The 11,207-nt window shown below is 36.9% G+C and overlaps 1 protein-coding gene across 1 annotated transcript; it reads left to right on the forward strand.

Annotated features, from left to right (window-relative positions):
• The first annotated feature begins 1,418 nt into the window (after window positions 1-1,418).
• Window positions 1,419-10,614, forward strand: LOC107770728 (inositol transporter 4-like). Its single transcript, XM_075231317.1, has 4 exons — window positions 1,419-3,178; window positions 3,323-3,430; window positions 3,815-4,423; window positions 10,016-10,614. The coding sequence occupies exons 1-4, from the start codon at window positions 2,636-2,638 to the stop codon at window positions 10,490-10,492; spliced, it is 1,737 nt and encodes a 578-aa protein (XP_075087418.1). The 5' UTR covers window positions 1,419-2,635; the 3' UTR covers window positions 10,493-10,614.
• The last annotated feature ends 593 nt before the right edge of the window (window positions 10,615-11,207 follow it).

The following is an 11,207-nucleotide window of genomic DNA, read 5'->3' on the forward strand; positions in this document are numbered from 1 at the left end:
AAAGTAGTGCAAGATATTATCTATTTGTCTCGTATATTCTAACATACCTTAATTTTCTCTTAAAAAACTTCCATTATTTGCAAACATTGAAAAATGATAGTTATAGATGTTAGAAAAATAGATTGCGGAATCATTGTCCTTAAGGATTTAAGCCAATTTCAGCAATTAACTCGGATTTCCCACGACAATAAACTTTTGTGAATTGTAAAAAAAGTAGAAACAATTCTGCAATTGTTATATTCGTTTTGGAGCAGTACCAAGTATTTATAATATCTTTAGGAGTATGTTCAAAGATGTTTTTTACAACCTTTAGGAAGAGGCACTTTGCAGCAACCACTTTTTTTGAAAACAAACCGTTACCCTTTTAAATTTAAAATCTGTTATAATAATGTTTTGCATGAACAAAAAAAAAAACATTTTGATTAAATAAATCAATCTGATAGGGGACTGAAAATAGTATTAATTTCAGGCTATTTGCATTTGACCCAATGCTCATGTAACCAAGTGCCTACTTTTGACAATTTAATAATACTAAAAGTTATGCTGAATAGACCTTTTTAAAAATCACTATTTATATTTTGACTCTATTAGAATTCTTTTTTGAAAAATAGCCTCGTGTTAAAATTTTAAAAAACGCTCCTAGAATTTTGAAGCATCCGTCCGAGTATTGAAACACAAAGAAATTCTAACAATCACCAGAATTCTCACTTCTTATCTTATTTGATTAAATACCACAACAATTACTATATCTCAAACAAGTCGAGGTCTTAGCTATATGAATCCGCAAAAACCACTTTATTCCATCTAAACTCAATCTCATGCTAATAGTTTGCAATATAAAGTGATCAAATATAGGTCAATATTGCTACGTGAAACTAAATTTTATCCAATTTAAATCAAGCACGTAACTTGGATTATATATATCTTAAAACATCCAATCAGATCACGATAATTGAGTAATTCTTATTCCTCTATGAATCTCCGCATTATAATCTGTGTAGGTAAACCTTAGATTTCCCGATATATCTGTGTGTAAAATGAGTAATAAGTGGTTGTCTAAAAAAATAAATATCCACAGTCGCTGGTTGTCTAGGCCATTGCAAAACCATTCTTTTCTTTTAATTTGTTCAAAATTAATGGCAATAATTTATTTTTGCTCAACGACCAGTCTTTAAATGGATATTATAAACAACTACAAGAAATTAGAAGCTTATATTCCTTCCCCTCTACCTTCATTTCTGAATCTCTTCCTGTAAATATACGGTTACTTTTATTTCTTTGGAAATTAATTAATTAGCATAATTATTATGACTTTCATGATCTTTTCTTTGTAATTATGTTTGCCTTTTGTTTTTGTCTTCAAAAGTAAATAGCTCAATGGTTATATATATGGTTTCATTTTTTCTGTAATTCTGTATTATATATATATATATATATGCTCCCTCCGTTCCAATTTATGTGAATTTGTTTGACTGCGCACAAAGTTTAAGAAAAATGAAGACTTTTGGAATTTGTGGTCCTAAACAAGTCAAAAAGGCCCCCAGTATTTGAGTGGTTATAAAAACTTCTCATTAAGGGTAGAATTGTAAGTTTAAGCTAAATTATTACCAAATTTAGAAAGGGATCATTCTTTTTGGAACGGACCAAACAGGAAATAGGTTCACATAAACTGGAACAGATGGGTTATTTTTCTTTTTTTCTTTCTTTCTGTAATATTGGAGTTAGAGGCGGATGAGGATTTAAATTTGATAAATTCAATATTTGTGTTCTCATTATTGAACGCAACACAATCTTTTGTAATTATAGGTTCGTATTAATATTTTAGTGATTTTTTTAATAATATATATCTATGCTTCGTGTAAAAATTATTGATTTTAAGCGAACCCGTTGATTATATGTAGCGTCCGTCTCTTAATGATCTGAGATGAGCTTAAATGGATGGATAGTGTGACAATTCATATAGCCAACCCCAAATTGCTTGGGATCGAGGCGTAGTTATTATTGATGGCGGGTGCAGTGTAGTCCCAACAAGTTTAATTAAACTCAGTATTTTTTACTCGGACCATAAATGCATATATGAAAAGGCACTAAAATTTTAATAAATGCTAGTTATGAACCCATAATTGCAAAAGTGCAATAGATTAAGTGCTGAGAATATAAATATTGAACCCATCGAATTTAAATCTTGATCGTCTCTGGTTATTGTAGTTGTAGTCGAGAGTTTTAATGTTAGTCTTGTATTCTATTATTGTTAGATCTTTTTAGTATTACTTGTTTCCTTTCGTATCGTTTTCTTACTATCTTGTTGTTGTTACTGCTTGGTGCTACTGCTTTTCTTTTCGTCTTTCGTGAGCATAGGGTCTATCGGAAACAACCTCTCTACCTTTAAGGTGGGGTAAGGTCTGCGTACACACTACCCTCCTCAGACCCCACTATTAGAATTACACTGAGTTTATTGTTGTTGTAATTCGCTCTACTTTTGTTTTTAATGCAGATTTATAAAGGTTGGAATATCTGTACCCTAAAAGGAATCCATTTACATCTTTCTTTTGTAGTTCAAGCAACAAGGAATTCACTTTTCCACAATAAAAACTACTATAGTGAGGAGATTGTTGAATGCAAATAAGTAAATAAAATGGTAGAGGGAGGAATAAACAAAGCAGATAAAACAGAATTCACAGAATGTTGGAGTGCAGTATGGAAAACTCCTTATATAATGAAGCTGGCTTTATCAGCTGGCATTGGTGGATTTCTTTTTGGTTATGACACTGGTGTTATTTCTGGTGCACTTCTTTACATAAGGGAAGATTTTAATGATGTCGACGAGAAAACATGGTTGCAAGAAACTATTGTTAGTATGGCTGTTGCTGGTGCAATCTTTGGTGCAGCCACTGGTGGTTGGCTTAACGATAAGTTTGGACGAAAACTCTCAATTCTCATTGCTGATGTTCTCTTCTTTGCTGGTGCAATAATTATGGCTGTTGCCCCGGCGCCTTGGGTGATAATTCTTGGAAGGATATTCGTCGGTTTGGGAGTTGGAATGGCTTCAATGACTGCTCCTCTTTATATATCAGAAGCTTCTCCTCATAAGATCAGAGGTGCACTTGTTAGCACAAATGGTTTCCTCATTACAGGAGGACAATTCATTTCATATCTAATCAATCTTGCCTTCACTCATGTAATTACTATAACTTTTTATTTCACTATCTTTTCCTTTTGATATGTACTAAATGCATTAGATGCCTGGGCAACTGCATCGATCTCGTTCCAACTTCTCTTGTGTTTTTGAGAACCATTGTAAATAATGTCTAACTTGTTTCAGGTGAAAGGAACGTGGCGTTGGATGCTTGGCATTGCTGGACTTCCGGCAGTTATTCAGTTTTTGCTCATGATCACCCTTCCTGAGTCTCCAAGATGGCTTTACAGAAAGGTACTTGATCGATTGACCAATTGTATAAACTCTACTGCAATGAAATTGATGTAGTAACAATGCTTGATTGATACATAGAATCTAAAGTTACGTACACTAATAAATGAAATGATTGTGTAATTATACAGTATGTGAATAGAACTTAAGCTCTTGCTAAACATTAAAGAAAAATGGATGAGGCCAAGGAAATGTTGGCGAAAATTTATGTACTAGTGATGTTTGATTAGTATATATTCGGGAAAAGTGGACGAGGCCAAGAAATCTTAGCGAAAATTTATGTACTAATGACGTTTGATTGGTATATATTAGGGAAAAGTGGAAGTACACCAAGGAAATATTGGTGAAATTTATGTACTAATGATGTTTGATTGGTATATATATCAGGGGAAAGTGGACGAGGCGAAGGAAATCTTGGCGAAAATTTACTCAGCAGAGGAAGTAGAAGAGGAAATGCAGGCAATGAAGAAATCAATTGAAGAAGAAAAGGCGATTGAAGGTTCCATCGGAAGTAGCACGTTTACTCAAATTAAGAAAGCATTTGGAAATACAGCATGTAGAAGAGCACTCTATGCAGGAATCTGTGTTCAAGTGGCTCAACAATTTGTCGGTATCAACACTGTCATGTATTACAGTCCAACTATCATCCAATTTGCTGGATTTGCATCCAATAGAACTGCTGTCGCACTATCACTTATCACTTCTGGTCTCAATGCTGTTGGCTCCATAGTTAGTGTGGCGTTTGTCGACAAATATGGTAGGAGGAGACTCATGATTATCTCTATGTTGGGTATTATTTCTTGTCTCGTTGTGTTGTCCGTTGTCTTCTTCCAAGCGTCCGCTCATGCACCAGCAATCAGCAGCAATGAATCTGCCCATTTTGGCAATGCTACTTGTAAGGCCTATGCCAATTCCCCTAATCCATCCTCCTGGAATTGCATGAAATGCTTGGCTAAGGAAGCTGATTGTGGATTTTGTTCAAATACCAATGACCTGGTAAGTCAGCAATAAAATCTATCTTGGAATCTATAACTTATTCAACTAGTAGTTTTGAGTATCTTAGAATTGAGTCCTAGATGCATGTGACTTGTAGGATATTATGTGGCTAGATTCATGATTTGTGCAAGTATCCAGGTGGCTAAATTATAGGCAAACTTAAACATTAGGGGTAATTTCAGAGACATGTTTAGGTCATATGCTAAGATTCATGTAACTAGAGGCCGATCCAGGATTTAAACTATATGAGTTCAACTTTTAAGATTTTTTGCACTGAACCCATTATTTTTAAAGTTATTTACTATTTGTTGCAATGTTTGTGAATTTTTACACATAAATTTATGTTCCGCGTCGAAAATACTGGGTTCAGATGAATCCGGTACCTTAATGGTGGATCCGCCCCTGCATGTAACTAGAGTCTACAAGTGAGGGGAACTTGCACTAGGAGATGTACATGTAGATCTTCCTGGATTTGATACTGCACAGAGTCAAGTAAAGATATGCAGATTGAAGAAAGCCATGTACAGATTGAGCAATCCCCTAAAGCTTGGTTTGACAAATTCTAGGTGTGGCGCGATGATGATGGCTGATGAGTATATAAATCAATAAAGAGTAGAAAAAGTAAATGAGTAGATAAATTAGATATGTACGGAATAGATAGAACCTTTGGGAGGTACTCTCGTTCTTCTTTACTATAGCAGTTTTAGATTTTGAAAGTTATAATTACTGAGCAAGATGAAACAAAAGAAAGATGATTTTATTGAATGACTATAAACTCAATATATACACAAGCCTATAACAGAGTTACTGAGATAGTATTCCTTCTATAGTGGAACAAACCAGAAATCAAGGAACTAAATAACAAACTCCTATAATATTGGAAACAAGATAAATTTAAAATATAAGCTACAGTAAATTACAATTAACAACAGTAAATACTATTATGTGCTAATAATGAGGACATCATGTTAGATGGTGTGCAACAATACCTAGCTTGGACAAATGACGATGGAATGACTCTTTTGGAAGTGGCTTGGTGAGAGCATCAGCCAACTGGTCGGAACTAGGAATGTGCTTGAAAACAAGACGCTTATCATGAACCTGTTGGCGAACATAGTGGAAATCAACAGCTATATGCTTCATGCGGCTGTGAAGAATATTGTTCTCACATAAATAGGTGACACCGAGGTTGTCACAAAAGATTGTTGGAGGTGTGGAGATATTCACATGAAGTTCTCTGAGAAGATTTTTGACCCAAGTGATCTCATCAACAGCACTAGCAACAGCCCGGTATTCTGCTTCAGTGGATGAGCGAGCAATAGTGCGTTGTTTTTTTGAGGACCAACTAACTGGAGTAAGGCCAAGAAATATAATATAACCAGTGGTGGAACTTCGATCAATAAGGTTGCCGGCCCAGTCAGCATCAGAAAAAACAGAGAGATTAAGACTTGTGGTAGGAGATATTTGAAGGCCATAGTTAGCAGTACTTTTGAGATAACGAACGAGTCGCTTGACAGCCTTCCAATGAGTTTCAGATGGAGCATGCATGAATTGAGACAATTTGTTCACCGAGTAAGAAACATCAGGCCTGGTAAAAGACAAGTATTGCAACTTGCCAATTACTTTCCTATATTCTGTAGCGTCATGAGATGGAGTACCATCATTTAGCAACAGACTTTGAGAAGAACTCATGGGCGTGGAAACACCTTTGCAGTCCTGCATCAGAAGGTCATGGAGAAGATCTGAAACATAATTTGCTTGTGAGAGAAATAGGCCTTTGGCATTTCGATGAACCTCAACTCCAAGAAAGTAGGATGAAGGGCCAAGATCTTTAAGTGAAAAACGGGAGGCCAATGAAGAGATAACCTGATGAACCATTAAAGAAATGTTTCCTGTAAGGATGATGTCGTCTACGTAGACCAAAATATACACAACACTATTAGAGTCACGCCGAACAAAGAGAGATGGGTCCGAGTGAGACTTAACAAACCCCATATAGAAAAGATAGGTTGTCAGTTCATTGTACCAAGCGCGAGGGGCTTGCTTGAGACCATAAATGGCTTTACGCAAACGACAAACATGTGAGGGATAAGCTGCATTCTCAAATCCAAGTGGTTGGTTCATGAAAACCTCTTCTTCAAGTGTGCCTTGTAAAAAAGCATTGTTGACGTCTAACTGATGTAAGACCCAATTTTGCTGAACTGCAAGTGAAAGAACAACACGAATAGTTGTGGGTTTGACAACCGGACTGAACGTGCAGTGATAGTCAAGACCCGGTCGCTGAGTAAACCCCTTGGCAACCAGACGAGCTTTGTACTTGTCAATCGAACCATCTGCCTTCTTTTTGATCCTGTAAATCCACTTGCAATCAACAACATTCTTATTAGAATCTCGAGGAACTAACTCCCAGGTTTGATTCTGAATTAACGCATCAAATTCAGCTTTCATAGCTGACCTCCACTCTGGGTGCTTTTGAGCCTGCTTGAAGGTATGAGGGGTAACATCAGCAGGAAGCTGGACAAGGTAATTGAATGGTTTCTTGGGATAGAAAATATTGTTCTGTGATCATGTTGTTGGACGGGTTGAATGAGGAGGTGGAGGCGGGGGCAGAGGCGGAGAAGGAGAAGTATGTGGAGGTGGTGAATGAGAGGGCAAGTTTGTTGGTTGTGCAGGAGAAGTTGTACAAGTAGGTGGTAGGTTTTGGTTTTTGTTTCTACGTTGGTAGGTGATAATACGGGGAGTTGGATTATTTGCAGGGATAAGGGACTGAGGTTGCTGCAAAGAAGCAGGGAAAGGACAAGGCAGAGAAAGTGAATTACCTGAACCCGTGGAATGCGCATGATTCTGGCCAGAGGAGACGGACTCACTAGTTTGGCCACTGGTACAATTATCTCGAACTAGTAGAGGAGAAGGAAGTGGAGAAATATGAGGAGTTTGAATTGGAGAATGAGTAGGAGTGTTATCAGAAACCTCCCACATTGGTGTAAAAGACTTATCTTTTAACTGCGAGAATATTGTTTGAAACGGAAAAATATTTTCAAAAAATTTTACATATCTTGAGATATAAAGTTTAGATTTAGTGGGATCAAAATATTGGTGTGCATAATGAACCTGAGAAAAACCTAAATAGACACATGGAGTTGACCTAGGCTCAAGTTTATGTTTAGTGTAAGGTTTAAGCCATGGATAACATAGACAACCAAAAGTTCTAAGTGAATCATAACTGGGTGTGACACCAAATAATTTTTCAAATGGTGATTTATTGTTTAAAAGTTGTGTGGGGAGTCGATTAATTAGATAGACAGCGTGTTGACAAGCGAACGACCAAAAATTTAAAGGTAAGGATGCCTCATGTAAAAGAGTTTTGGCAGTTTCAACAATGTGCCGATGACGACGCTCAGCTATGGCCACTCTTTGTGGTGTATAAGGAGGTGATACAAGGTGTTCGATTCCGTTTGAATGGAGATATGTATCAAGACCGTTGTATTCACCTCCTCCATCAGTATAAAGAAAGACAATTTTCTTTTTGAAAAAGTTTTCCACTAAGGGATGAAACTTGAAAAAAATGTCCAGCACTTCATGTTTATTTTTAAGAGTGTACAACCAAATATATTTGGTGTACTGGTCAATAAAGACACAGTAATATCATTTTTTATCAATGAAAAAGACGGGTGATGGACCCCATAAGTCACTAAAAAGAATCTGTAGTAGAGCAGTACTAATTAGAGACAAACAATTGAATGGAAAACGTTGAACTTTATTTGAACAACAAGAATTACATAAAGTAAACTTGTCTGTTGATGAAACTGGTAGAGAAAATCTATTCAAAACAAAGTTCAAGATTTTTGAGTGGGGATGGCCAAGGCGACGATGCCAGATTTGACGAGGAATCTTTGTAGAGGCAAGTTGAACAGTAGGCTTATTAACAGTGAAGTTGGGCCATTCATAGAGTCCGTTCCTATTCCGACCGGATACCAGCGGAGTCCTCGTTTTCAAGTCCTTCACAGAGAAAAAAAATGGAAAAAATTCAATTGAGGTCAAATTATCTTGACAAAATTTTGACACAGAGACAATGTTTTGTTTGATAGCAGGTGCGCACAAAGTATCAGTTAGTTTGAAAGCATTATTTGATGCAACTAATTCAGTAGAACCAAGGTGAGTAATTGGGATTTTTTTACCATCGCCCATAGCTATTCCTTCTGGACCATTATATTCTTCAAGATTAGTAGGCTCTGTGGTGACATGATGAGTAGCACCGGAGTCAACAATCCATTGGTTGGGTGCAGCTTGCATACCTGAAAGAAAATTTGCCTTTGCCTCTAAATGATTATGAGACTGTGACCTACAAACATTTACAGTGTGACCTTGTCTATTGCATAACTGACAGCGAACAGAGTTATTGATGTAACGTCCTTGAGAAGGCGCATTAGTACGATTGTTGTAACGCCATTATGAGTTGTTGTTGGGTCGACGAGCACTGCGATTATTGGAATTGGTGGATCTGTTGTGAGTTACCATAGCAGCAGTAATTGGTGTTGTTTCCTTCTTCATTTCTTCATGTTTGAGAAAGAGCTCATGATCAATCAGTTTGGCATATAGCTCCTCATAAGAGATGATGGAATCTCTTGCTCGGATTGCAGCGGAAATCTCACGAAAATCTGGCCCTAGGCCACTCAGAATTTTCACAATCAACTCATCATTAGAGATTGAAGCACCAGCAGTGGCAAGCTCTTTGCAGAGAGAGCGCATTTCATGGAGATATTCGGCGACTGGGCGAGAGTCCTTGGACAGTCGTGCAAGTTGATCGCGAAGGCTAAAGACTCGCGTTTGGGACTTGTTGGCATAAGCCATATGGAGCGAGTCCCAGGCAAGTTTAGCAGTGGAGGCAGCAGCCACAGTTGCGGCTATTGTTGAATCGACAGAAGCCATTATGGCATTCTGGATCAACTGATCTTGACGGAACCAAATGTTGTAGTTTGGATTCTCCACTTGCCTATCATTTTGTGTGATAGTTGTCGAAGGAGTGGGAGAAGAACCGTCAAGATGACCGAACAGATTGTGCCCACGCATGAGCATGGAAATCTGGGCTTTCCATGTCGCAAAGTTATGGCTGCCAACAAGCTTTATTGGCAGCTGCGATACAGGATTGAACTGAATAATAACACTAGAGTTGCTGCTAGTGGAGTCAGCATTTGTTACATTGAGGGCCATTTTAAGTGCGCGTCGGTGGTGGTAGTCAGAAGATCGGAAAAAAAGCTCGTGAGAGTCTAGGAGACTGCTCTGAAAGTTATAATTACTGAGCAAGATGAAACAAAAGAAAGATGATTTTATTGAATGACTATAAACTCAATATATACACAAGCCTATAACAGAGTTACTGAGATAGTATTCCTTCTATAGTGGAACAAACCAGAAATCAAGGAACTAAATAACAAATTCCTATAATATTGGAAACAAGATAAATTTAAAATATAAGCTACAGTAAATTATAATTAACAACAGTAAATACTATTATGTGCTAATAAAAGTCGCTCTCTTACAAGTGCTTGTCTATCCTGTTCTACTAACATAACTATTTGTTTTAATACGCAGTATGCTCCTGGAGCATGTATAGCAAAAACAGATGCACTAGAAGGAGCTTGCAAAGCAGAGAAACGCGTTTGGTACACGAAAGGTTGTCCAAGCAAGTTCGGATTCTTAGCAGTCATTTTTCTCGGATTATACATCATAGTGTACTCCCCAGGTATGGGAACAATACCATGGGTTATCAACTCTGAGATTTACCCCTTAAGATTCCGCGGAATAGGTGGAGGCATTGCTGCTGTTTCCAACTGGACTTCAAATCTAATTGTTAGCTTAACATTCTTGACATTAACTGAACATCTTGGTTCCTCTGGCACGTTCCTCCTATTCGCGGGGTTTTCACTTCTTGGACTCGTCGCCATCTTCTTCCTTGTTCCTGAAACCAAAGGCTTGCAATTCGAGGAAGTCGAGAAAGTATTGCAGAAAGGTTATTCTCCCTTTAGAAAGAACACTACCACTAAAGATACCTCTGATCATAAAAACTGATATTCATAGAGTAGAGCATTTTTTTACCTTCCTTATTTATATATGTCATTGTGTACATACACACATATATTAATTTGTAATCAAACTGAGAAATAAAAGAACTTCTGTACTCATTGTCATTCCATTCATTTTTGACCTAGTAAAAAATAAAAACCATTGATGTTGCAAAAGTGATGACAAGTGTTTCATCATTTGAAACCGACTATACTTTGCAAAACTGAGATAAGACAGTTTAAGAATACATTCTAAATATGGAAATATTCCATGTCTATTCCATTTAGTATGTTTTTAAAATGTTAAAAGCCACTTTTACTGTGTTTTGGTACCCTGCACACATTCTCCATTTTTATTCTTTACCTTGTGTATGTACATTTTACGTTGTCTAATATAGATGGAAACATTGCATAGTGTGATGTTTTGATTAGAGTTGCATCAAAAGGCGATGAGATGAGTCACAACCAGTACTTTTAACATAGTCAAACACAAATCAAAAGCTGGAGAGAACACACATTCAAGTAATTTCCAAAAGGTAAACTTTGTAGCAATCATCTCCTAAACAAACACAACCAATTGATTTAGATTTAGCTTAACAAATTGAATCAGCTGGCGAGCTCATTTTAAATGGTACTAGTACGAGAATACACGATGAACGAGATGAAGAAAAATTATAATAGTTAGAGAAAGAAGCCAAGAAAAGTAGAGACTTATGGTTGAT

Source organism: Nicotiana tabacum, chromosome 15 (assembly GCF_000715075.1).
Source record: "Nicotiana tabacum cultivar K326 chromosome 15, ASM71507v2, whole genome shotgun sequence".
In the NCBI taxonomy this organism is placed as follows: Eukaryota; Viridiplantae; Streptophyta; class Magnoliopsida; order Solanales; family Solanaceae; genus Nicotiana; species Nicotiana tabacum.